The sequence below is a fragment of the Parathielavia appendiculata genome (assembly GCF_033297405.1).
Source record: "Parathielavia appendiculata strain CBS 731.68 unplaced genomic scaffold N657scaffold_39, whole genome shotgun sequence".
Lineage (NCBI taxonomy): Eukaryota > Fungi > Ascomycota > Sordariomycetes > Sordariales > Chaetomiaceae > Parathielavia > Parathielavia appendiculata.
This window is the reverse complement of record NW_026944258.1, coordinates 43375-67675: the sequence shown is the minus strand read 5'-3', so window position 1 is coordinate 67675 and position 24301 is coordinate 43375. Positions and strand designations below refer to the sequence as shown.

Here is a 24301-nt window from a genome sequence, read left to right as displayed (position 1 = left end):
TGGTATTGTGCCAGTACATTGTCGATTCGGCGGATGCGAGATGTCACGCGCTTTGAGATACCTCTTCTCAGCCATAAACGGCCAATTGATGTTTGGATACAGCAGCAGGCTAAGCATTTCTACATTGATGTAAATACACGGTTTCTATCACACGAACCTCGCCAACAGCGAATCCAGTCGGGACCCGCCGGCCTGACGTTGGGTATACGCCGAGTTTTCGTAAGTCCTGCCAATGGCATGTCGAAGAGGTCCGTCGATCGGATGTGGGTTGGCAGCGACGCGAGTTTGCGATGCCTGGAAAGGACCCCCCGTCTTCGGCTTTAAGGGAGGGCGGCCGTGAACCGGGCCGCTTTCATCATCAACCGCGGCCAAACTATAGCAGCATGTCGATTTCCCACGCCTTCAGAACACCGGGTCTCCTTTCGGTCTCGGTCCCGCTCTCCTGTCCAACTCTGTCCACGCCCGCGCCGCCCATCTACGAGCTGGGCGCGAGCTTGCTCAGAATGCCGCTGCCGGCGCTGCCCGCCTTGGCCTTGTCGCCCTCAAAGATATCCAGCAGGCTCTTCCAAACCTGATTGGGGGGCTGGGCGGCGTCAATGACCTTCCAGATTCCCGTCTTCTTGTAGTAGTCGACGACGGGTGTGGTCTGCTTGTGGTAGGTGGCCAGGCGCTTCTTGAGGGCATCGGCATTGTCGTCGCTGCGCTGAATCAGCGGCTCGCCGGTGATATCGTCCGTCATGGGCACCTTGGGCGGGTTGAAGGAGGTGTGGTAGCTGCGTCCGCTGGCGGGGTGGATCAGGCGACCAGTGATGCGCGAGACGAGCAACTCGTCGTCGATCTTGAGCTCCACGGCGTGTTGAAGCGACTGGTTGCGCTCACGCAGCATCTTGTCGAGACCCTCCGCCTGCGGGACAGTGCGGGGGAAGCCGTCGAGAATGAAGCTGGAGGGGGACATGTGTTAGCACGCACATGCCGAGTCTGCCAGTGGAACGCGACGCAACATACCCGCCCTTACACTCCTTGTTGTTGTCCAGCTCCTCCTTGATCATGCCGATGACGATGTCATCGCTGACCAGGCCGCCCGCATCCATGATCTTCTTGGCTTCCCGGCCGAGAGGCGTCTTCTTGGCGACCTGGGACCGCAACATATCTCCGGTGGCCTGGGTGTCGTAAGTGGCAAGAGTTAGCGGGGGAAGACGAGGTACGGAAGCTCGGTTGCGGTCAACTAGCTTACCAGATGACAGCAGTTGAACTTCTCCTTGATCTTGGGCGCTTGTGTCCCCTTGCCTGCATCGTGTGAGCGCACTTGTTGCGCGTGTTTGAAGACGGTACTTCCGGCCGACAGCTCACGTACCAGCACCGGGAGGGCCGATAAGAATCATGCGGATCTCCTCGGCCGTCTTCTTCTGGCTTCCGCCAAATTGCCTGGTCTCCAGGGCTTGTACCCGGCCTTCGAGGTTGGCGATAATGCCTTGGAGGCGCTTGACTTCATCGTCGAGGTATCCCATCTTGTCCGGTATCGGTTGGGGTTTGATCGGGGCGAGGAACGGAAACCGGGCGAAAGGTGAGTTCCAAAGCCGGACGACGAGCTAGGATAAAAAGGGGAAGCGCAATTGACCACAGGTCGGCCCGGAAGAGGAGGGTGCGGTGCAGGATCAAGAGGTTGGCTCCCCGAAATTTTGATGGGAATGTTATTGTACTTGGCTGCCGCGGGCAGGCGTTTTTTCTTGGCCGGAAGTGCAACGCGGGTTCCAGGCGGCTGCAGGGGAGGTCAGGCGGAACGTGCAGGGGCTTGGTTGCCCCAGCCGAGATCACGTCACGGTCTTTGAAAGCCGCCAGACAAGTACATAAAAATGTTCCTTCTTGCTTCGCCTTGGAGATAAAGCCATTTTTCTTCCGACTGGGATCAAACATTGCTTAACTTTGGCACAGTTTCTGAGGCTCTGCAGTGGGTTCCTCATTTTCCTTTCAGATACTCGTCTTTCATGGCAATGAGGGCTTGCCTTGAGGTTGCAGTTCCCATCCACCGAGGTACCATGAGCTTTCATGTTGCGCTACGAATCAGAGAGCTCGAGCCGGGCGGAAAACCGGATGAATGGGCCTGTAAGCGGGGTTCCCCGAGTGATTCCCACAGGCTCTGGCCGAGCAACCTCAGCATCTGAACACCTCACGACTCGCGGAATATTCCAGGATATCTAGAGTGCTTTGCGTGCAGCGTCAGTTACATCAACCCATTTTGAGCCGTTGATCAGTTAGGGGTTAACCTTAAATTCTAAATGCCCAAGTTGGACGGGATAGAAGTCGTTTGAGCTCTTCCACGAAATATCTGTATCTAAGAAACTCCGGTTTGATGTCATGCTTGGAAATCGTTTAGCAGTCGTCCCAAGGCGTTCGATCCACTTGCTCAAAACAGGTCCTTGACTTCATCGAGGGCAGATGTAAAGGGAGTAACATTGAACATTGGAGAACTCACAACCCGAACGCCATGGTAATGCTAAGGCCCCCAGCAGACTTCAAGTTGTTTGCCTGCGTCTGATCCCATAAAACGGCCAAAAACGCCTGGCGCCGTCCTGAAGACAACCAACCCTGTCGCAGTGCCCTTGTAGATCATGGCTTCGCACTCCCGGGGACACTTTCAATGCCATCTCCCCAGAGTTCCTTACTCTCCTGCTCAACCGCCCGCATAGCAATAGCGACGTCCTCCAGCTTGGCAACCACATCCAGAATCCCTTGGTTCACCCTCTGAAAATACCGATCATTCGCCTCCCGCCTCTTCCTCGCCAACAGGATATCTACCTCAGTCTCCTCCTCCATCTTCCCCCCTGCCAACCTCTCCTGCCCACCACCACCTCCCATCCCCAGCCCACTACTTCCGGGCCTCGCACTCCCCGTCCCAGCCGTACTCCTCCCCACTCCACCACCTCCTCCCCCATCCGTCCCAGCACTCCTCCCCTCCGACAACGCGCCCATCACTCCTCCCTCACTAGCCCCGGCACCCCCTCCTCCCAGTCCCGCTGTGCCACCTGTCCCGGCCCCGGCGCCAGCCCCGGACGTGGCAGTAGTCTCAATCGCGTCGTCCGCCTCGCTCCTGGCCCACGCCTGCGCGAGCGCAATCTGCGCCGCCCGCAGCTCGTCCAGCTTGCGCTCGTGGTCCGGCCCAAAGACGCGTGCTGTGCTGCCGCCGCCAGGACCTCCGCCTGCTGGGGGGTCTGTGCCTGTGCCTGCGGCGGCGGCGGCGGCGGATAGCTCGACTGCTTCAAGCGTCGCCTGCATCTCGGCCCATAGGGCGTCGGTGCGGTCCATTGCGCGGGTGGATTCCCTGCTTCGGAGCGAGGGGACGATGATGGGCGTTGGGAGGGTGGTGGTGATGTTGAGGCCTGGGCCGGTGCGGCTGCCGACTTGTTGGGCTGTCGTGGCGGTTGGCAGGCTGGGTGAGGTGAAGATTGATGTGGAGTGGATGCCATGTTGACGTGAGCCTTGGCTTGGGCCTGGGAGTGAGCCATGGGAGGTGGACGGAGAGGGTTGGGGGTGGTCGCGGGGCTTGTGTTTTCCTCTTAGGAGGTGGGACATGGCTGCTACATAGTCGGTGCGGTGACTCGAGTGAGGTTGTAAACTTCCAGGTTCTGATGGAGCTGTGACAGCGCCGAATCACCTACCAAGCAGGTAATCAACACCTTCTGTTCCGTAATGCTTATTGTGATGTGTTTAGTCACTGTCTTGGGGATATGCAACTAAGGGGCAAGCTCCGGAATAAGCGGGCCTGAGCATTGGCCAGTCTTAGCTTTCAGGTGCTTTTTGCCACAATGTGTGGACCTCGTGGCTGGGTGGCCAATCGAGAGGCTAGGGTTTTCTCGCCCTACTGCTAAACTCCCGCTGCCTGCCAAAAAAATCGGTTACCGCGAAGCGAGCATTCCGGATCACGAACTGCACCCAGAGCCCGCGATCATCACCAAGTCGGTAAGCATCCCCGCTCTTTTGCTACCGTCGACCATATCGTTGTCTTCGTCTCTTGGTTGCAGTTTCTAACTAGCCCTGCGATTGCCCAGCAATCATGTCCGGTGGAAAGCCCCGTGGTCTCAACGCGGCCCGCAAGCTGCGCAACAACCGCCGTGAGCAGCGGTGGGCCGATTTGGCTTACAAGAAGCGTGCTCTCGGCACTGCTTTTAAGTCCAGGTGCGCAACGATCGACGAGTGATCCGAAATGAGACGAACGCGGGACTAATGCTGGAGGATAGCCCGTTCGGTGGTTCGTCCCACGCCAAGGGCATTGTCCTTGAGAAGGTCGGCGTCGAAGCCAAGCAGCCCAACTCCGTACGTCAACTCCCGCGCCAGAGATCTGCGACTTCGAATATCCATCGGCCTTTTTGGACTAATTGGTGGGGGTACAGGCTATTCGCAAGTGCGTGAGGGTTCAGCTCATCAAGAACGGCAAGAAGGTTACTGCTTTCGGTACGAACTCCCCAATCCGCGAGACACAGACAGGACTCTCGAAGACACGAATCACGGATATGATGGTCCAGGCACTGATATTCAAACAGTCCCCAACGATGGTTGCCTGAACTTCGTCGATGAGAACGACGAGGTCCTCCTCGCCGGTTTCGGTCGCAAGGGCAAGGCGAAGGGTGATATTCCTGGTGTGCGGTTCAAGGGTGAGTCCTCGTGCGTTTCAAGAGATGGCGGTCATTAAACCTTCCCAGTTGTCAAGGTCTCTGGCGTCGGTCTGCTTGCTCTCTGGAAGGAGAAGAAGGAGAAGCCTCGGTCATAGATGCGGGCGCAAGGAAACCGGCATCGGTTCGGCATGAGGAGTCTGCGAGGCTTTTTTACATTGGCATTCCATCACCAGGTTGGGGAATCTGGGAACTTGCGGTAGACATGATCTGAAAATAAGAGATCATCAAGCCGAAAAGCGGATCGTGCATGTTTGGGATTGGCGTCATGTAATCATGGTTGTTCAACGCTGAGCATGGTGCTGGGCCTACACGGAGAGTTTATGGTACATGAGGTCTATCATACAAACCAGTAACCAGTAACAAGCAGACTCAAATACATCCCGCCGAGTCCTCGCCGTCCCTGTCGACATACTTCGCGAGGTACTCAGCCGTCAGCCCCAGGGTGATGACACCGCCCGTGATCCAACACCCATTGACAAACCACCACCAGCAATCCTTGACGTTCTTGAGGTTGACCCTCTTGATCATGACCCCCAACGCCACCAAGGCGCCTCCGCAGCTCCCAATGAAGAAAGCCGGCCCGGCTCCCGTCGCGATTCCTGCGCCAGCAAGCAGGGCGACCTGCGTCAGCGCCAGGCCCGTGAGGACCTGCTTCGTCTCCTTATCGTGCTTCAGCGCGATGCTCTTTATGCCGGCCTTGGCGTCGTCCTTAATATCCATGTGTGCGTAGATCATATCATACAGCACCGTCCACGCGATGTTCGATGTGTACAGCAGCGCCGCGGCCGCCTGAGCCGCCCCGTTGCTCAGCAGATCAACACCCAGCGCGGGGAAGCCCATGATGGCGCCCCACGAAAAGGTCAGCCCCAGCACAAACTGCGGGTAGTATGTCACGCGCTTCGCCAGCGGGTACGTTGCGACGAGGAGCAAACTCGGCGTCGCGTAGAAGAAGCACGGCAGAGGGAACTGCAGCAGGATGGCCAGCCCAGCGAGGAGCTGGGCGCCCGTGAAGACAAGGCCTTGGAAGGGCGTAATGGCGCCGCGCGCGATTGGACGCAGTCGGGTGCGCGCCACGTGCGGGTCCAGGTTCCGGTCCCAGAGGTCGTTGACGGTGCAGCCTGCGCCGCGCATGACGATGGCGCCGGCGAAGAAGAGGAGTGAGGTGCCCAGGACGGTGAGGGGCGGAGCCATGGGCGTGGCGAGCGGGGCCGCGAGGAGCGTCGAGAAAATGCATGGGAAGAACAGGTAGTAGGAGCCGGAGGGCTTGTCAATGCGGATTAGTTCCGCGTAGGGAACCCATGAGCGCGGCAGGTAGGAAAGAAGGCCTGTTTGAGGAGGCGTGTAAGTCGGGGCGGCTGGACTTGGAGAGGGATTGGTTGCTGTTGAAAGGAGCTGGGTGGTTGTGTGGTAGGCAATGAGGGAACGGGGTCGGTTGGTGTAAGTCTCAATGCCCAGTTGTCGAGATGCTGAGAGCCATTGCGATGTCCGAGTTGACAACTGTGGGTGCCATAGTCTGTGGGAATTCTTGGTCGAGGAAAAGGCCCGGGGTAACGGCAGCCTGGGGAGTATTTGGCAGCCGGCCATCGCTCGGACTATTTACGGAATCACTTGATAGTCAAAATTTGATTCAGTCAACTGACGAGAGAATATGGAGGAGTGAACTGCTTACCTCGAGATGTAAGTGCAATTTTTGTAACGGTTCCTGTTTCCAGCCCTTTTTCGTCCAGATTGAAGAGACAAATATCAGATGAATGTGGCCACTCGAATCAGTATTCCGGCACATCCCCATGACTCTCCCACTCCAACATGACGTTGAAGATTGAGCTTCACACGCGAGTCAGTTTCAGCCTCACAAATCTGAGCGCAACCAGAGGGAGCTCTCTTAGGCTTGTAGCCACGTGCGTTTTAAATGGCCAATGCAACCCTAGCCTCTTTCACTCGCCAAATCTCCTCCGGCCGATATCATCAGACGCGTTCCTGCTACCAAACTCCGTCAAAGCATCGCGCATGTGCAACTCGCAACCTGGAACTGCCCATCCGCAGGCGTCGCAGCATGCGCCATCGCACTTGAATCATGCCATGTAGCCCGCATCTTTCATCTCGATATCTCGTTTTCATTCTTCGCGACATCGCCTTCCACAACGGTAGTCGGCGCATGCGAGCGCCGCAGTCGCCACGATGCCGACAGCACAGCATCCACAGGCCAAGTTCGATCCCATTTCTCCCGACCTCGACCTGCATGCCCTTGTCGAGAGAACCGCAAACTTCCATTGGGTCTTGCGCATCTCGGCCGCCCAAATTCGCAACATTGGCCCCCAAGAATTCGAGAAGCTCGTGTTTCTCCATGTCGTCCATGGCGGAAAACCGCTGGTCATCGAAAAATGGAACGACCGCTTGCCCAAGTCGCTGTTCAGCGCCGAGTGGCTCGAGGCTACCTACAACAAGAAAGGTGAGCGCTCCTTCTCTTGTTCGCATTGTCGTCTTCGGCAGCTAAACAACTGAGCAGCCGAGAATGTTCGCGACATCGTCGGCCAGACTGACATTCCGATGACTATTGGCCATTACTTACGGTCAATGAAAACTCTCACCAACCAGTGGACCCCACACAACTTTCGAGACGAGCGACGGCAGCGGTTGTACCTGAAGGACATTGACTGTCCTCCCGAGTGGTACGAGTACCTGAAGCGTGTCATTCCGCCCAACCTCTTCTACATGAACGCCAATGTCGACGAACGGTCTGGTAAAGGCCGTGCCGACGACATGGACATCTTCCAGGAAGGGCGGTCGGTCGCGCCTGCGGGAGACCTGATGAGCAGCCTCCCCGAGGAGATGCGTGCGCAAAACCTCATGTGTTACATCGGCCACGAGGGCACATACACCCCAGCACATCGAGAAATGTGCGCCAGCTTGGGCCAGAATATCATGGTGGATGCGTCTGGGGACGAGAACGGGGAGAAACCGGGCAGCTCGATTTGGTTCATGACCGAGACGAAGGACCGAGAGGTGGTCAAGGAGTATTTTTTGTCCATGTTGGGTCACGACATCGAGATCGAGAAGCATTTCGCTCAGATCAACGCTTGGAAGAAGGCCACGTTTCCAGTCTACATCGTCGAGCAAAAGGTTGGAGACTTCATTCTAGTTCCGCCCCTGGCTCCTCACCAAGTTTGGAACCGTGGCACCAGGACGATAAAGGTTGCATGGAACAGAACGACCGTCGAGACGCTGGATTTGGCGCTACACGAAGCTTTGCCAAAGGCAAGGCTCGTCTGCCGCGACGAGCAGTACAAGAACAAGGCCATCATCTTTTACACGCTCGAAAAGTACTACAAGGAGATGGTGGACATGGAAAAGACGGCCGACATTGGGCTGCTTGGGTTTGGGCAAGACCTCATCAAAAATTCCACCCGGATGAAGCAGATGGCGGCCGACTTCAATGCACTTTTCCGTCTATTCACTGAAGTTCTTGTCGACGAGATGTTCGCGACCAAGGAGAAGGACGTCGACTACATCCCGTTTGACTCCTGCATCACTTGCTCCTACTGCCGAGCCAACATCTTCAACCGCTTCCTGACATGCAAGCACTGCGTGCGCCAGCTGGTTAACGGGGACGAGGACACATACGACATTTGCATGGAGTGCTACAGCATGGGCCGCTCGTGTTTCTGTGTTTCTAAGCTCAGCTGGTGCGAGCAGTGGCACTGGTCCGATCTGGTTGACCGCTACGAAGCCTGGCGCGCATTGATCATCAAGAATGACGGCTTCATCAACTTTGACAGCTCTCCCCTTCCCCTGGAGTTGGCGAGGAAGAAATTCGGCAAGAAATCAGTTGCCCAGATCTGCCAGGAGCAACTCCGGATGCGGCCTTGGAACGATATCACCCAGGTCAAGGCACCCTCCGAGCCTGCAGAGTCAGACATCGAAGTTGACGACAACGGCCGGGTCGTGAAAAGGAAGAAGAGAAGAAAGAGAAAGAAGGGCGACGTCTACCGCTGCCATGTCTGCGGGCATAAAGACTACATCTACAAGCTGGCGTTCTGCTCCAACCAGGGATGCACTGACGCCTACTGCTACGGCGTTCTCTATCGGGCCTTCGACATGATGCCCCAGGAGGTAATGCAGAACGAAAGGTGGCAGTGTCCCAAGTGCTGCGGCATCTGCAATTGCGCCGCCTGCCGCCGTGCCGGCAACGGCAACCCGTACATCCCGAAGACCACTTTGCTCGGGCATGACACCCGCAGGATTGCAGATGATCGTAGCGTCGAGAGCTTGGTTGACTTTCGGGTCGATAACTTGTCGTGGCTCAAGAATGTTGGGGATGAAAGCCGAAGCCTGTCGAGCAAGCGGATGCAGAGGTTGCAACAAGCAGCCGAAGCGGAAAAAGCAAAGCAAGCAGAGCTGGTTGCCCAGGTTCCTGCGTTGCCCGACGGCACGCTGGCAGAAAGTTTGGATTCCGCCGCGCAGCAGCCCGCGGCAACCGGCTATGGCGACCAGAATGGAGCCACTGGCCCTGGACGCGCACCTATGGGCGAATACGTCGTACCCGCGGGTCCTGTCGATAGTCACCAACCGGATGGCAACCATGCAGGTCCTGCCGAGGTGGTGGCTGACATGTCTATGCCCATGGCTCGAGACCAGTCCTCGTATCCAGATCCGTCAATGCTCGGCAGCGAACGCATGCTCGGCATGGGATACTACGAACAAAATGACAACCCTGACGACAAGATTCTCTTCGACCCTTACCAGATGCCTTCTGCCGAAAGCATGACGGTTGACGACGAGCCAGAGATGGCTGAGTATCTGAAGAAGCAACTGCGGATCGCGAAGCGACGAGCTCGCCAGGAAGAGGACGACGATCCGGACTTCCGCGGGCCGCGCTCACACCATAGGAAGAGGGCCAAGGTCGACCACGAGCCGCAGCGGGATGGCCAAGAAATCGCTCTGAGCAACATGGATCCAGCATTGTTTGGAGGTGACGAGACGATGGTCGACACACCTGCCCAGGAAGACCATCCAGCTCAAGCCGAGGCTCCGACGGAAGCGGCTCAACAAGCGCCCGAGCGCGAAGCCGCGGAGGGGCATGAAGATGCGAATGAGCCGCAGGAACCTCGAGCGTATTCCCCGAACCGGCCGGCTCTCCGACACGCCCGACCCAAGATTTCCTACCTTGTCGATGAGCTGGGTGAGGATGAGTTTAACGACGTCCTGATTCCTCGGTCGCAGAAGCCGCCTGCTGGCATAACTGAATACAATCCTGAGAACGCCAGCAAGGATCCGCTGGATGTGGCATCGGCCGCCATTTTGGCGATTACAGGCACCTCCGCTATGCCCGCAGGACAAAACTCAAGCGGACAAGCGACATCCACTAGGAAGCGGGGTCGACCACGCAAGTCGCAGGTTTCTGAACCGCAGCCCGACCATGCAGAGAAACCCCAGAAGCCAGAGCGACGGCGTGGAAGGCCTCCGCGAGCGCGACCGTCCCTGGGTGCCGAAGCTGACGAGCATACTCAGGATCTTGACGCCGAGCTCGCTCAGCAGCTCGACGGCTTCGACGAGGAGGGCGAAGTGGTTAACTCGGAGGCGGCAGCTCCAAATGAGCCGGCGGCGGCTGCTGGGCCTAGGAGACGGGGCCGCCCGCCGCGGAACGCCCAACCCGATGGTCAGTGGAAGCAGCTTACAGTGGAACTCACATCGCAGCCCTTGATGTCGATGGCCGAGAGGATGCGAATGAAGGGCAAGAAGTTCAAGATGGCTGGGCGGAAGAGTTCAGGGGCCACGAAGCCTGCTACGCCTGCGAGAGAGTGCGCGGTTCGGAAAAGCAGTCCTGCCGGATCTGAGTTTCAATCCGTGTCCAGATCGTCCGCGCCGGTTGGAGAGACAGCCGCCCAACCAGCTGCCAAGGGCAGAGGTCGGGGCAGGCCAAGAAAATCCGTCGCACCGCCTGTCGAAACAGAGTTTGTAGATAAAGATTTTGATACAACAGCCGCGGAAGAAGCCGTCTCGGACAAAGAGCGCAGCCCTTCACCGTCGCCAGTTCCAATGCCACCCGCGCATGCCGAACGGGCGCCCGTGGCCGGGTCCTCCGCGCCGAGCATCTCTGCCACACCCTCTCCCGCCTCGACTGTCTCGGCGCGGGTAGCGCCTGGCTCGCAATCCCCCGAATTTGAAGCCGAACCAGAAGCCGAACCGGTGCCTTCCCTGCCTGCAGACGAGCCGGCCCCGTCACCTTCGCCATTGCCAGCGCCGTCGCCGCCACGGGTGCCCTCCGGTTTGACCATTGTTAGGCTCCTGGACTCGGACGAGGAGGAAGAGTATTATGGTGTTGGCGGGGATGCGAGCCAGGATAAGGAGGCGTTGCACTCGGGGTATGAGCCGGGTGGTGCTTGGGAACAGAGTGGCTCGGACTCGGATGATGATGACGAGGATATACCTGCGAGACCTAGTTTGGCAAGCCTGGGACGAGGGGCTGCTGTTAGGGGAAGGGGTGGTGCAGGGGGGAGGGGGAGGAGGAGGGGGAGAGGAAGGGGTCGGGGCAGAGGCCTGTAATCAGGACGGACCCAACTAGACCGTTCAGTTTGTAGGTTGTTGTGTCTGTTTTCAGGGGGTAGGTCTTGATGGTTGTTTACCTAGGTTTGGCCAAGTGTCTCGCGCCTCAGGGCAACTAGGCTTATTTCTCACTCAAGCTGTGTTCGACATCTCGGTACAGCAGGCTTTTCCGAATATCCTGCCCATTTGCTTTGTCAGTCTAAGAAGACGAAATCCCCCAATGCAATGCACCGTCTCGCCCTTTGCCAGTCTGACTAGCTTGCCTCGCCGGAAACATATGTACAACTCCCCTCTCTCCCAAGTCCCCGGCGCGGCTCCCTAAAAAGCATCGAGGTACATGCAATTTTCCCGCCCAAGCAGCCTGCCCGCCTAGCTACTATCTTCCCCCTATTCTTCCCAGTGTCAGCAAATCGCAGCCCAAATCAAATCCCATCCTTTTAGCGAAGAAAAGAGAGAGAGCGCGGAAAAAAAGAGGAAAAATGGCTCAGAGACCATCCCGCATACTCGTCCGGTTCTTGCTCGTCTCCTCCGCGTGGGCCTTGGTCTGCTCTTGCAGCCGTCTCATGGCCGCGTCGCTCGAGTCGCCCGTCGCCGCCCGGTCTGCCTTGACGCTCTCCTCGCTCACCGACGCCAGCTCGGGCTTCCAGTGGCCCTCGCCCTTCTTGGCTTTGGACACCGAGTCTTGCTTGTGGCGGTCCATGGCTTCGGGGTCGGGGTCGGCTTTCGAAAAAGTAAAAAAGGGGTTTTGGTTAGTTTGGGGGGGGGTCTAAGAGTGGCCAGATTAGGTTTTGAGGGGGGGGCGGGGGGCAAGCGTACTGGAGGCGTTCTCCTTGATCATGGCACGCGTGGTTTGGGTGAGACTCCTGCGCGCGGTGAGGGAGATGGGCGAGGGGTGCAACGCCTTGGCGGTGGTGTTCAAGAGAGCGCGGGCAGACATCGTAATTGCTGTGGACTCTCAAGTGTTGATCGGTAGACAGGGAACGGGAGGGTGGACGGAGTCGGGATTGCGTTGTGGTTTTGGTCGTCGAGGATGGAGGGGGATTGGTGGCGAATTCAAGCCCCAATTCAGGACCCAATCGTTTAGATGATTGTCAAATGGTGGTTTGCTGTAGGAGAAGGAAATATTTGAGCAGCTGTTTGTCGAGGCTATCATTCCCAGGTCAAGTACATTGTGTGGTCGACTTCAGGAGGCGGCTTTTCTTGTACAATGCTGCCCCGAAGCAGTAGAGACGCTAGTTATGACGTCACTATCCCAAGCCCGTCTCTTCCACTGCAGCAAACTCGTCAACTTCATGAGAGGGTTCCACTGCACGTCATTGGATAATTCGAGCCTCGGCTGGTTGAACTCCAATCGAATGAAAACTCGCTCTACGGCATGGTGTTCGGTTGATATAAGTCCCTTTTTTGTCGGTCAGACCTCCTTCAAGTAGAAGGAAGGGGACGAGAAACCGGAAGGTTCGTCTCGTTCCGGCAGTAGATCGAGAGAGGGACAATAGAAGTAAATGACAGGCAAGAGAAGATGGCGACAATGAATATTAAAGCAGTCCAGCTTTTCAATCATCGGAACGCGCAAACCCTCAGATGGGCGAGCCACATCTCATCTTCAAGCTGTGTAACATTTGCAGTGAAACAAAGGTGTTGGGCCGGCCAGACCAGGCCACTACGGCGTCATCGCGGGTCAGCCGGGGCCGGCGCCTCTCGGCCCGAAAGCGTTATTCCGAGAGGTCGGACAAGAGGCACTGAAAGTTTCAACGGCTTATCGGCCCATCGTGGCCGCCCGGCGCGCTCCTGATCAAGTTGGTCGGGTGTCATTGTTGGCCTGATAAGATCCGTCAAGTGAAGGGGAGATGTTTTGAGGACCATGGTGAGCATCGAGCTTGGCATAAGGGTCGCATCCTGTGACGTTTCGGCAACCCTCATTTTCAGGGGTAAAGGTTGAGATGCCTGCCCCTCACTCTGATATTCACCGAACACTCCGATGATCCCGTTCCGCCGCCGACAAGATTGCATTCTCACGGCTCCACCGTCGGACAAACCGACGAGGAGTTGATGTCGGCAAATTTTCCAGCATGGAGGCATGCAAGCTGTGGTTCCCTTTGCATTTGGCGGACCAAAAGGCGGAAACTCACTACTCTGCTTGAACCAGCAAATCTGTAGGATCAGGTGGCAGCTCGCCTTGCTGCAAGCTTCCTAGCTTGTCTTCCCGGTGGCGCATGGCTCGCACGAGTCATCAATGCTGCATGCGAACCATTTGCCGTCTTCTTCCTCCTTTCGTTCTTCCCCACTTCGACCCTGAATAGGATTGAACTAGTCCAGTTGCAAACTAGCCACCCCGTGCATCCACCTTCCAAACTTTGGCGTTTTTGACTGCGGAAAGGCTCATTGTTCAGGGCACTCGAGACACGCCTCTCTTCAAACTAGCTATAACGTATTTTCTCAGCGAGTGCATCATATCAGCGAGTGCACCACTAGTAAGGGCTGCACAGATATTTGGGTGCAGCACTAACAATGGGATTAAGTGGGGGAATAAGCTGTTAGTACTTCGACTAACTGTCTATGCAGCCCTTACTAGTAGTGCACTCGCTAATATAGTGCACTCGCTAATATAGTGCACTCGCTAATATAGTGCACTCGCTAATATAGTGCACTTGCTAATAAAATACGTTACCTTAATCTCGTAGATTCTACGTGATAATTATTGCTAAACTTCGCTAACGTTATATATAGTAAAGAGTAACGTTAAGCGAATTCTACTAGCAAATTAATATTATTATTCTTCTTATACCGCTATGCCCTAGGGCTCGCCAGACCCTCTACCGCTGATTACAAAGAAAAACCATGCCTACAAGGCTGGACTAAGAACCTCTATCTCCCCTATACTAGTCTAAGTCCTGAATCTACCTACTATAGCGAAAAGAAAGGCGTAGATAGCTAACTAGGCTATTGAACTAGCCTAGTTCTAGCCGTGCAGCTAGCTTATACTCCAGGAACCTCCTAGAGCATAGTAGCTACCTAATCACCTTCCTTGCAAGCCTTCTCTCTTTGTTCCCCTACCCGTTGAGAGCTCTAATAGATCTCTCTGCGAGCGTATCTCTATAGCTGGCTAGGTCCTTAGCTTCGGTAGTTAACGGCACCACACAGCTAAGTATTCCACTATTTCCCTGCTATGGCCGCATTCGCAGTAGAAGGTAGGTATTCGAGAGACCCCAGCCCCGAAGAGAATGTGACGGGCATCACTCAAGGTCTGGTCAGCTCGCATATACAAGGTCGATATTGCTACAACGAGAGCAAGAGCTAGATGACAGGAATGGGCGTGCAACCAGACCTTAAGTACTGGAGGAGAGGCCTATACGTAAGCATGACTATAGACATATAATCAGACCCTATGACGTATGCATGACCGTAGGCATATGACATAACCATGAGAATAGGAACGGGGTATCCCGTGACAAGAAAGTTCTTGAGACCTATAACCCTAGTCTGAGCCTAGATTAGTAGGGAGCTCTCAGCCTTTGTGAGGCCCTCGTGCCTTTCTAGCGCCCTTTTGTCAAGTTTTGGCCGGTGATTGACTGGCTATACGGTGAGTAGAGCCTGTTGGACAGCAACAGTTACAGGCTCGAATAGGCATAGACCAACCAGGTGACACTGCATCAATTGAGGCACAAGATGAAGCTTGAATTGACTGTCTGAACCATGCGTGATGTGTGTGTGTTGCTTGAAAGAACCGAGGGCTTCGGGACCCTCGCCAGACCCTGCTTTTGGGTGGGTGACGAGTCTTCCACGCTTACTGCATTGGGCAACAGTGCCCAGCACCTGATTCCAGGTGCCAAGGAGCCAGTTCAGTTCAACAGAGCCTGGTTCCAGGCCCTATACCATTGTAGTCAGTTGGTGGCCTCCTGGGCCCACTTAGCCTTCCAGGCCTTATTGAGAGCCCCTGTAGAGTTTTTGCCTTAACGCTCTCTAGGCTGCAATAGTGTCACAGGTGGGACAAGCTGCTAGTCCAATGGCAATTGTATTCGGGTTAAGCTACAGTCTAGGCTCTATTCCGTCAGGTACGGGCTGTCACAGGTAGGACAAGCTGATAGTCCAATGGCAGTTATATTCGGGCTAAGCTACAGTCTGAACTCTATTCCGTCAGGTACGAGCAGGCTTGATTGTCAAGACGTAGTGTTGGATTTGGCAGGTGGTCAGAGAGGGCAGTTCAGGGGTGACCAATGGCTTGGCACCGGGATTCTCAGGATCAGGAACAGGCAGGGAACTTCTGGAAGAACAGAGACAGGAACATCATCAACAATTGAGTGGTTGCCCATCTTTTCGGTACCCAATTACTACGGTGCGGCACATTCGTGGCTGTTGGCTTTCCAACACGTAGCTCAAGGAGCTACGAACAGAACTCGCGGCACCGAGGTGCAGGATCTTCAACTCATAGGGGCCCATGCTTCCCACACGCCGGCCCTCACCTGTGGGTCCTGGCAGGCGCGGCGCAATCGCCGTGACAAATAGCCTCTGTAGCTTCCTCTAATGCTGGAGGTTGCGTTGGCCCTCTAGCTCTTTGTAGTCTTTGAAAGCAGTTACAGATCCTATTACGAGCTTCCTCAACTAGCAGGCTAGAAGGCTAGTAGCTTAAAAGAGGAAGCTTTGTTGTAGGCCTTATTGCAGGTTTTATTGTCAGATGTGGTAAATGTCACAAATGAACCAACGAGAGTCAACAACGGCGGCTTACTTGCAGAAGCCAGTGGGGAACGTAGGACGTTCTGAGCCAATCACTTAGGACCAATCGGAACGAGTCCTAGAGGTGCTCCAGAGAGCTCTCAGGAGCATGAGAGAGCACCAGTGCAAGGCCAATCAGAGGACGCTCTAAGAGGCTCTCGAGAGCAACCAACTGCATCTAGTATATAGTCACCCGTTCTGGAGGACTCTGGGAGTTCTCCAGTAAGCAACTCAAGTGCAAGATTGTCAGTACCCTTGGACGTTGCTTGCTGTGAACCCTTTGGCTTCACCGAACCTCACCCCGTTGTCAAGTATAACCTTCAGGAGTCCCTTTCAGAAGTTGGCGCTTTGGGATTCGTCACAGTAAACTGAGGAGTCAGGAGGTAATAATATATAATATATTTGCTAAAGATCAGATATTTACGTTAAGCTAATAGAATATGTTAAAAGTTTTCATTGCTAGAGGAGTAATGACTCAGGAAAGTCGACGATAAGATTGCTTAGCCTCTAGAGTAGTAATGCAAAATATCTTAGCTAATCTACATACCTAGAAGTCACTAACTATGCAGTTCGCAGTTATACCACTTCAGTTCTATTCAAGGCCTTCTCTAAGCTGCGCCTTCTAGCATCGCATAGGTTTGACGTGGACATCTGGGAAAAAGAAAGCTACCAGGCAATTGTATGGCGCTACTCTGTACTTTAGAGATCGAGAAGGCGTTTGTTGCCTCTCACAGCCTGGAAACACCCCCGGCGTAGCCCTTCCCATGCCGTTTCGCCTGCCACTGGATGCCGCCGCCGGAAAAGAGCGGTGTGTGGCAGTGTGACACCGTCCAAAAACGTCCCGCTGGAGGTACTCTTGCCGGCGTTTTGGGCGTTGTGTGGCTCGAGCTTTGAAGATCATCTACACTTGAACGCCGCCCCGCTCGAAGAAATGACTCCATGGACTGTCCCCATTTCGGGACACCCGAGTGACACTTTCAGCGTTGAAGATGCTGGAATGATTGTATACACGTGTACGGATCCGTACGTATATTCGGTCTCGCAATTCGTTATCAAGTAGCTTGGTGGCTTGGCGGCAGGGTGTTGAGGACGGGACCTCAAGGGACGCAAGGGAGCACAGCCCAAGCCCTGCCGTGGGTTCGACGTTGGACAGTGCAATGTGTGGTTGCATTGCGCTCTGCCAGCCCCCCCCGATGCCGCAGGCGCAGAACTGGCGGCAATTGACAGACCTTGAAGGCCACGCGAGAATTTCCATGTCGTAGTCGTCTCCCTTTTCTCGTCAAAGGAATGCATTTGCAAGATTCCTGGGCCCTGTGTTCCTCCTGCAAGCGGACGCAGAGAGGCTGCCCTGTACAGATACACTGGTTTCAATTGAATTGTGTGGTCACTGTGGTGGGCGATGTTCCCCTTCCAAAACACCGCTTGAAGCAAGGCGTGCCGAGAGAGACGTTTGGTCATTGGGTTTCAACCCCTCGAACGCCTTCCCTGTTGGAGAGCGGCGAATCGGGCCCGCGAAGTCAGGACACGTACGGAGGGGTGTAATCCGTTCCAGCAACTCGCTCTGAGATCCGCGCTGAGATGAGCCCGATTCCATGCCTAATGAACGAATAGGTACCGTAATAAGCTACTACCATAAGGTACTGTTTCGTTCGACTTCTTCAAGTGTTGGCTGCCCCGCAGGCATTTCCCAATAGATGGGCTGACCGCCAGCCAAGGGGGACGACATTTCTAGTGTACGGAGTACCGTCCAGTCAACCCACCCAAGAGTCGCCTGAAGCTTTGTCCTTCACAAACAGCCGAGTGTTGTCGATTCTCCCTGATGACAACTACTAAGGTTGTGGATGACAGGCACCGGGTCCAGGTGGACCGTCAGCTGAGAGTTGAGTTGCCTCCTTCGTCATGCACATCGCTTCGGCGCACAAGGCGGCTGATGGAACAAGCCAATGGCACCCCCCAGCCAGACGTCGGGGTAATGAGAACGCCTGCGACCCGCGTGGCGAGTCGAGGGGAAGCGGGTCGTTAGTTAGTACATAACCATGTATGTAACCTTGGGAGGAGTTTGTTGATCATTCTACGTTGCGTTAAACGATCGTGCGGATACTGTGCCGTACCGAACTGATTGGCGTGGAGAAGGGACCTACGAATGTTCTTCTGGAAAGACAGCTGCGAGATCCGTCAACACCATCGCTTCGATGAGTGATGCGCAGTTTTGCCGGATCTCCTCCGTACGTGATGACCCTTCTCTCTCTGCATCCGAATTTGCGGGCTCGATCTGTTGAGCCGCAGTTTGTTGTTCGTATCATGTAAAACATCGCGAATACAACTCAGCAATGGTTGGACTACCAGCACTTGTCACCTACAAGGTCCGGGGCCTCGATGTTTCTGACCATCTGCGGAGAGAGCCTGGACCCGACCTCACTGACATTCGGCTGGCCACTCAACTGCTATGTAAATGTCCTTACCATGCATCTGGAGTCGTGGCTGGGCCAATTGGCCCCGGAGCGCCAGTTTCATCTTTCTATGGCGCCGGACTGCATGACTGCCGCCCACGACACCCTCATTCGAACAGCGTAGGTAAGAATTGGAATCGACTCTCGACTCTCTTTGTCCAAAGAGTGGGTCACTGTACTCAGCGTACGGTAATCACGTAAGACCCATTGTATGTACAGTGTGAATAAGAAGTGGCAAACCAGTTCTCCGCCTCCTGGAAGTAAACAGATAGCCGTTGCATATCTTGAGGCGAAGCCTCGAGAATACCTAGGAAATCGGGCGAGAGGGCAAAATGACAATCGCAGCCGATACCTTCGTTCCTACACGTTGAAGTCAGCGACTCCAGGTTGGAATGGCATGTCGCTGGCGATGTACGGAGTACTCCGTTACTATCCGGCCACATCGGGTGAAGGTTGTGGACGGAGCCAGGTGGCGCTGGAACTGCCAGCTTCCAACGAGCATCGGAACAACCGCCCAAGGCCAAGATTACACGACAGCAGGCCCAGCAATCTAGATCATTTTGAGCTTAGCTAGCACTGCCCTCCAATCGAGGACAGCATTGGCTCCACCTTTTGATGCAGTCTTGCCACCCAGCCCGCAAGCGGAGTGGCCAGTGCATTGGGAAATGACCGGGGTCCTGGCTCTCGCGCACATTAGCGCGGCCCTCTGGTGCCCCCACCTCCTTCATCTTGTCCAACCCGTCGCCCACTCCGACTTGTCCCTCTCTCCTTCGCCTCTTCCGTACTTGACCTCTTCTCTTTTCCCATCCCACCGTCCCACCAAAATACCACCACCACAAAATTGCTCTCCAAACCTTCAAGTCGCAACGAGACCATCAGCGACACTCTCGACGACCTCACAACAAATCGCCTATTTCGATCATTGCCGGACCTCACCCACTTAGGGTTCCTTTGTTGATTCGACGTCCGATTTGACTCAACGTCAACCGTGCCACTCAGCCGATTGCAGCTCCAACCATTCGCCTCACTTTCAAGACGGCTCTTGAACTCCTTTCCATCGCCCTGTCGGCTTACCCACCATAATGTCTACGTACTACCATTTCAACGCCCACCAGCAGCTTCCAACGCCCGCAACAGCGGCCGCCGTCTCGCACAGCCACCATGGCGGGCGGAATCGTCGGGCGCCAAAATTATCCGTCGCGCAGAACCCACAAAAGCAATTCCGCGGCGTCAGGAGTATGAAAGAGCTCACCGAAACTGCAAACCTTGCAGCCTTCCGCATGCGATTTGAAGCTGTGCGGTCGTTTGACCTGGAAGATGACATGGAGTTCTGCCCGGGCCTGTTGACCGAGAGCGATGTGAGTTGTCGGCTCTGTCTTGCAGTCATGGGTTGACTTTTGGACTGACATTGGCAACCCAAGCTTGTGTCGATTCATAGCTCGTCTTCGGAGCGTTCGTCTTTGGCGAGCAACTCCCCGCAAAGCTCTCCGACTCAGCAGCCTACCCAAGTTGCCTCGGGCTTTTCGCTGCACTCTTCCTCCCCGGCTTTCATCCCTCCGACGTACCACAGCCAACAGTCGACCTTGAAAATTCACCAGCCTTCTGCCACTCGCGCCCGCAACGCGATTCCCATCATCAACCCCGCTACTGGCATCTCCATGTCGAGCCCGCCACCCTCAGTGTCACCCCCAAGGATGCAGCAGCCCGTCGGCAGACGGTGGTAAGGTGGTGGCGACGTCTCGCTTCTGTGACGGCCAGACGAGATTGAGCTAATCCGAAACCCACCGTCGTCGTTGCAAATGCGATGCATCTCAATTTGCGCATTCGCTCATTTCAGCTGTTCATCTTGGCGGGCACCGACATACAAAGTAGCAGGCATCGATTTTCTCTTTCTCGTCCCTCTGGCAGGCAAGGGCGATAAAACCGATCAGGTCGACTGGATTTACGACTTCCTCGGCACCTCGGGACGATACCCTACCTGTACAAATGACCTGGATCGACATATGCCACTTCCTCTTCGAAGCGACAAAACTTTTCGACAATTTCAGATGGCGCGATGAAAGAATAATCGATACCTCTTCGTTGTTTATCTCGATACTGAAAACGAATTTTCTCTTCGGATACGGTGTTCCCGCCTCAAAAGATGGAGGCTGCGGTTTCTTTTTGCGACTACAACGAAATGGGCGTTTCCTGGGCGGTTTTGCATCTTCATCAAGCCAGCTTTTTGCATCGGTTTCGGCGGAGTTCGTCGGGTTTGCTTTTCATCTCGATACCATATACCTGGTGTTTCGGGCGTCTCTTTTTTTCGTCATCACAGAAGCGGCGATTTCCCTCATCATTACGATAAAAAGCTCTAACGGTTCACGGGTCAACGAGCTCGAAAGAAAAAGAATATCGACATATAGAACGACTTGCGATGGATGGGAGCGGGGCGCTGTTTGTTTCTTGGGCTGTTGGTGTTTCTCGATCTTATTAGGGGGTTACATGGGCGAACATCTCGGTGTAGGGCGGATTGGCAAAGACATTGTGCGGTTTTTGTTGGGGAATCTCAGTGAGCTGGTATTTCCGAATCGGTTTACGTGGTGGGCTCCGGATTGAGGAGTTGGTTGAATTCCCTTTCTCCATGTCACTTGACTTCGCTGTATCATGGGTTGATAGGGAGCAGCTGCGGCTTGCTCCCGCTTCTATATCCCTTCTTATTTTCATGTCTGGAATTTTCTTGGGACTGCATCTCGGGTATGGTTATGGGCGGAAGTTGGTGGGCAGTGTTTCGCATTTGTCGCTTGGGCTCCCTGGGTTTTTGTTCTGAGGGCTTCATTTTCTGCCCACTCGCCATGTCTTTATTTGGGGAACTGGCGGGTTTGGTTTGGCAAGCATTCGGGAAACAACTCGGGAGCGTGGCGTAGCAAAGCGTTGTGTTGTTTGTTGGGTTTGTCCCTGTCGGGCTCAGACTTTCGGTTGGTCGGTGTGGGTGTGCCTCGTTTTGGGGGCAGGGCGGCAGGTATTCTTATCGACCTAGATTTGTTGTTGTGCTCAAGAGGTTTGTTGTGGGTGGGATACGCGTGTTGTTGTGTGTGGAACGGGTTGGTATGTCGCCTTCGCTTTCTCCGTTCTGGTTTCGGCGCTTTCTGCCCTTTGGACCGGCTTCTCTGGGTCTGGCGACGGCGAACAGCATGGCGTTTTGTGTATGCCAAGATGTTCAAGCAAGCGAGCATTTAAAGCGGCAACAAGCAAGCAAAGCTGTCATTATGGGAACTGAAACATGGCGACGTTTGCGCCTCTTCGCTCTGATCTGATCTGCTGCCTGGTGTGATGATAGTTCAACGCTTGGTCCGATGCAGTGCTTCTGTCTTTCACCCCTGATAATCGCGTTTTGCGTTCTTCCAGGACAGCAAACAAGGTAGGCACTGTCCTGTGGCATTCCTGGTCTTGCTGATACAATGCTTATGGAGAGAATGGATGTATGGTTGGCGCCGAGCATATGGAGGTAATTGTTTACTTCAGGGGTACCGGCAAGTCCTTTACCCATCAGCATATTGCTCTCATATTGTCGGGGTCAATGCAACGGCCTGCAGGTTAAGCTGTCTACTCCTGACAGGGTTCTAGGTTCGCAGGGAGGAAGGAAGGTGGATGATTACTGTCCGGCGCGGTTAAGGGGGTGAGATATCTTTGATTGTTGACGAGTACACGTAGAAAAGGCGTCGTTATAGGTGGCTTGAGGGACTGTATGGTAGCGTCCTGCGCCTCAGGCTGCGGTGGTCGTTTGCAGGAGTCAGTCCCCTAGTATCTGTCTAGGGGCTGCAGAGGAAGATGTTCTTCCTCCGGTCTGTTACTGCAATGTTTCCTAAGCTTGTTCATCGAAGGCGTTTCGGGTCTTTGTTTCTTCAGTTCAGGCTGCTACCAAGTCAGTCTGGGCATGACGGGAAACTTGCCAGTGTATACTCTGAGAGGGAATCTCATGCCTTGCCGCCATCGAGGATCGATGGACTGGCACTTGGCCACCGTTCCGGCTCTCCAAGTCGGTGCTCGGAGACAGTCAGGTAAGTACACCTATGACCTCGAGATCTTTCTGCTTTGATTCATGAAATACGAGGATTGACCTAAAGAGCTGTGGGTAGACCACCAAGCTTCCACCAAATTTGCCGTGTCTTCTCGATGTCCCGATCTCCTGAAAGATATTCGACAGTTTTCCGGTTCGGTCGGAGTGTAGGACTTGTACCTATAATCTCTCGTTTTCCCAACTTCGGCTCTCATTCTGCGGAAAGACAGTGTCTTTTTTGCAGTGTTTCTCTCTATCTCGTTTTTTTTTGTCTTTCTCTCCCGCCAGTGATTTTGATACAATGTGAGTTCTGTTTTCCATGCTACCGATACTGCATCGGCTTGCCCTTCTGTTGTTCCTCACTCCCCTCCTTCCCATACATTCATGCTTCACACTTTGGCCAACGTTCTCACCGGACTCGTCTTCCATTCCTCTTATTCTTCGTCTCAACGTCTGCTCCACGGATCACTGGCCCGGTCTACTTCTTCGAGTTCTTCTATTCTTCTACTTATGCCCTCTCCTTCAAAATTTCCACACGCAACTTACTTCCGCCCTTCCACACCCCAGCAATCGGTCGCAATCCTCAGCGCCGAAAGTTCCTTATCTCCAAACAAGTGAACACACAGCAGCAGAATTGTTAGTACGTATTCCTCGCTCATTACCTGTCTCTCACACCGGTCTTAGCCTTCAGCTACTGAGTTTCGCCCCAGCTTTGCACAGAATGAACGAATACAGCCAGTACTCGCAGGCAGCCCGCCCGACGGGCACCCAGAGCTCGTCGCAAGAGCTTCAGGCCCTCGATGGGTAAGTAGACTACTTCGCCAGTGCGACGACCGCCGACGACCGTCGTGCGCTGGAGGGAGGAACATACCAGTGCTAAACCGTCTCTTACGACTGCAGGTGGCTCACCGACCGCATTGTCACTGTCACGGTCGGGCCTGAAGAAAAGCGCTGGATCGTCCATGAGAAGCTGCTCACGAACCAGTCCGAGTTCTTCAGAAACTACTTCGAGAAGGGCGACGACGAGATAAAGCTACCCGAGGATGAGCCCAAGCTGTTTGCCCTCTTCATCCGCTGGCTTTACGGCACCGCCTTCTTGCCGTCGGGCGGCGCTCGCAACTTTCGCTTCCTGCCGCCGGATGGCGAGCAGGTCACTGTTCGTGACTAGTACGTTGTCCCATTCTCTGCAATCTCGCCTCACTACTCTAACACTCACATCTCTTCCCAGCCTCGGCGTCTACGTCATGGGCGGCAAGTTCGGCATCGTCGGCGTGCGCAACGCCGTCATCGACATGCTCTACAACTACTACGGCGAGGCCTCCGACAACCACATGTCCCCCAACCTGCACGACGTCAAGTACATCTTCAACAACACCAAGCCCGAGGCGCCGATGCGCCGCTTCCTGATTGCCCACGCGCTGTTCTTCCTCTTCAGCAAGAATCGGCGCAATGCTCCCCTGCCGGAGGACTGGGTCGAGGTGCTCAATGCCCACTGCGACGTCGGCTTTGAGATGATCAAGATGCTGGGCGAGTGGAACTGGGCCATGGGTCAGAACGCGCCGCGCATGACCATCAAGCCGCGCGCCGAGTTCCACGAGAGGCTTCCCCGCCCTCAGGTCATCAAGCGTGAGGATCCCGAGGGCAGCATCCGGCTTTGAGCGCGCGACATAATCGCAAATCCATCACTGGCGACGAGAACTTGGATTTCCTTGGAGTTAGCTGGCTCTTGGTGGGACTTTCGACGTCCGAGATGAACAATACGGTACTGAGGTTTGGGCAGCCGGTATGAGGACGGGAAAGTCGACTTCGTCTCTTGAGCATCGTTTCTGGCGTGGCGATGGGTTTGGCGCATAGGGCATTCATGGACATAATGAGTTCCTGCTGGCTAC

At 55.0% G+C, this 24301-nt stretch overlaps 12 protein-coding genes across 12 annotated transcripts; 7 read left to right on the top strand and 5 right to left on the bottom strand.

Moving 5' to 3' along the window:
- Positions 1 to 179: 179 nt before the first annotated feature.
- N657DRAFT_605783 (adenylate kinase) lies at positions 180 to 1780 on the bottom strand. Its single transcript, XM_062790196.1, has 4 exons — positions 1355 to 1780; positions 1235 to 1287; positions 1006 to 1160; positions 180 to 941 (listed from the first exon to the last, which is right to left on the bottom strand). Exons 1-4 carry the CDS (start codon positions 1506 to 1508, stop codon positions 476 to 478), a joined length of 828 nt encoding a protein of 275 aa, XP_062642491.1. The 5' UTR covers positions 1509 to 1780; the 3' UTR covers positions 180 to 475.
- Positions 1781 to 1872: 92 nt separating this feature from the next.
- Positions 1873 to 2612, top strand: N657DRAFT_650997 (uncharacterized protein). Its single transcript, XM_062794074.1, has one exon. It carries the CDS (start codon positions 1986 to 1988, stop codon positions 2160 to 2162), a length of 177 nt encoding a protein of 58 aa, XP_062642490.1. The 5' UTR covers positions 1873 to 1985; the 3' UTR covers positions 2163 to 2612.
- Positions 2303 to 2842, bottom strand: N657DRAFT_650996 (uncharacterized protein). Its single transcript, XM_062794073.1, has one exon. It carries the CDS (start codon positions 2812 to 2814, stop codon positions 2608 to 2610), a length of 207 nt encoding a protein of 68 aa, XP_062642489.1. The 5' UTR covers positions 2815 to 2842; the 3' UTR covers positions 2303 to 2607.
- A 1209-nt stretch (positions 2843 to 4051) lies between these two features.
- On the top strand, positions 4052 to 4765 carry N657DRAFT_659458 (ribosomal protein S12/S23; the record flags this gene model as incomplete). The annotated part of the gene is made up of 5 exons (XM_062794989.1): positions 4052 to 4173; positions 4236 to 4311; positions 4389 to 4449; positions 4539 to 4649; positions 4698 to 4765. 5 exons carry the CDS (start codon positions 4052 to 4054, stop codon positions 4763 to 4765), a joined length of 438 nt encoding a protein of 145 aa, XP_062642488.1.
- Positions 4766 to 5039: 274 nt separating this feature from the next.
- N657DRAFT_675372 (4-hydroxybenzoate polyprenyl transferase) lies at positions 5040 to 6438 on the bottom strand (the record flags this gene model as incomplete). Its single annotated transcript, XM_062795814.1, has 2 exons — positions 6340 to 6438; positions 5040 to 6277 (listed from the first exon to the last, which is right to left on the bottom strand). The coding sequence occupies exon 2, from the start codon at positions 6252 to 6254 to the stop codon at positions 5040 to 5042; it is 1215 nt and encodes a 404-aa protein (XP_062642487.1). The 5' UTR covers positions 6255 to 6277; positions 6340 to 6438.
- Positions 6439 to 6630: 192 nt separating this feature from the next.
- Positions 6631 to 10504, top strand: N657DRAFT_675371 (uncharacterized protein; the record flags this gene model as incomplete). Its single annotated transcript, XM_062795813.1, has 3 exons — positions 6631 to 7119; positions 7177 to 10326; positions 10365 to 10504. The coding sequence occupies exons 1-3, from the start codon at positions 6849 to 6851 to the stop codon at positions 10502 to 10504; spliced, it is 3561 nt and encodes a 1186-aa protein (XP_062642486.1). The 5' UTR covers positions 6631 to 6848.
- Positions 10505 to 11697: 1193 nt separating this feature from the next.
- On the bottom strand, positions 11698 to 12150 carry N657DRAFT_637831 (uncharacterized protein; the record flags this gene model as incomplete). Its single annotated transcript, XM_062791539.1, has 2 exons — positions 11698 to 11933; positions 12030 to 12150. The coding sequence occupies 2 exons, from the start codon at positions 12148 to 12150 to the stop codon at positions 11698 to 11700; spliced, it is 357 nt and encodes a 118-aa protein (XP_062642485.1).
- Positions 12151 to 12401: 251 nt separating this feature from the next.
- N657DRAFT_329638 (uncharacterized protein) lies at positions 12402 to 12762 on the top strand. Its single transcript, XM_062786851.1, has one exon. The coding sequence runs from the start codon at positions 12452 to 12454 to the stop codon at positions 12641 to 12643; it is 192 nt and encodes a 63-aa protein (XP_062642484.1). The 5' UTR covers positions 12402 to 12451; the 3' UTR covers positions 12644 to 12762.
- A 6590-nt stretch (positions 12763 to 19352) lies between these two features.
- On the top strand, positions 19353 to 20228 carry N657DRAFT_329597 (uncharacterized protein). Its single transcript, XM_062786850.1, has 2 exons — positions 19353 to 19731; positions 19795 to 20228. Exons 1-2 carry the CDS (start codon positions 19456 to 19458, stop codon positions 20095 to 20097), a joined length of 579 nt encoding a protein of 192 aa, XP_062642483.1. The 5' UTR covers positions 19353 to 19455; the 3' UTR covers positions 20098 to 20228.
- N657DRAFT_329593 (uncharacterized protein) lies at positions 20064 to 21092 on the top strand. The gene has a single exon (XM_062786848.1). It carries the CDS (start codon positions 20360 to 20362, stop codon positions 20969 to 20971), a length of 612 nt encoding a protein of 203 aa, XP_062642482.1. The 5' UTR covers positions 20064 to 20359; the 3' UTR covers positions 20972 to 21092.
- N657DRAFT_329594 (uncharacterized protein) lies at positions 21093 to 21806 on the bottom strand. The gene has a single exon (XM_062786849.1). It carries the CDS (start codon positions 21586 to 21588, stop codon positions 21214 to 21216), a length of 375 nt encoding a protein of 124 aa, XP_062642481.1. The 5' UTR covers positions 21589 to 21806; the 3' UTR covers positions 21093 to 21213.
- A 1327-nt stretch (positions 21807 to 23133) lies between these two features.
- N657DRAFT_659453 (uncharacterized protein) lies at positions 23134 to 24070 on the top strand (the record flags this gene model as incomplete). Its single annotated transcript, XM_062794988.1, has 3 exons — positions 23134 to 23216; positions 23313 to 23579; positions 23641 to 24070. The coding sequence occupies 3 exons, from the start codon at positions 23134 to 23136 to the stop codon at positions 24068 to 24070; spliced, it is 780 nt and encodes a 259-aa protein (XP_062642480.1).
- Between the last annotated feature and the right edge of the window lie 231 nt (positions 24071 to 24301).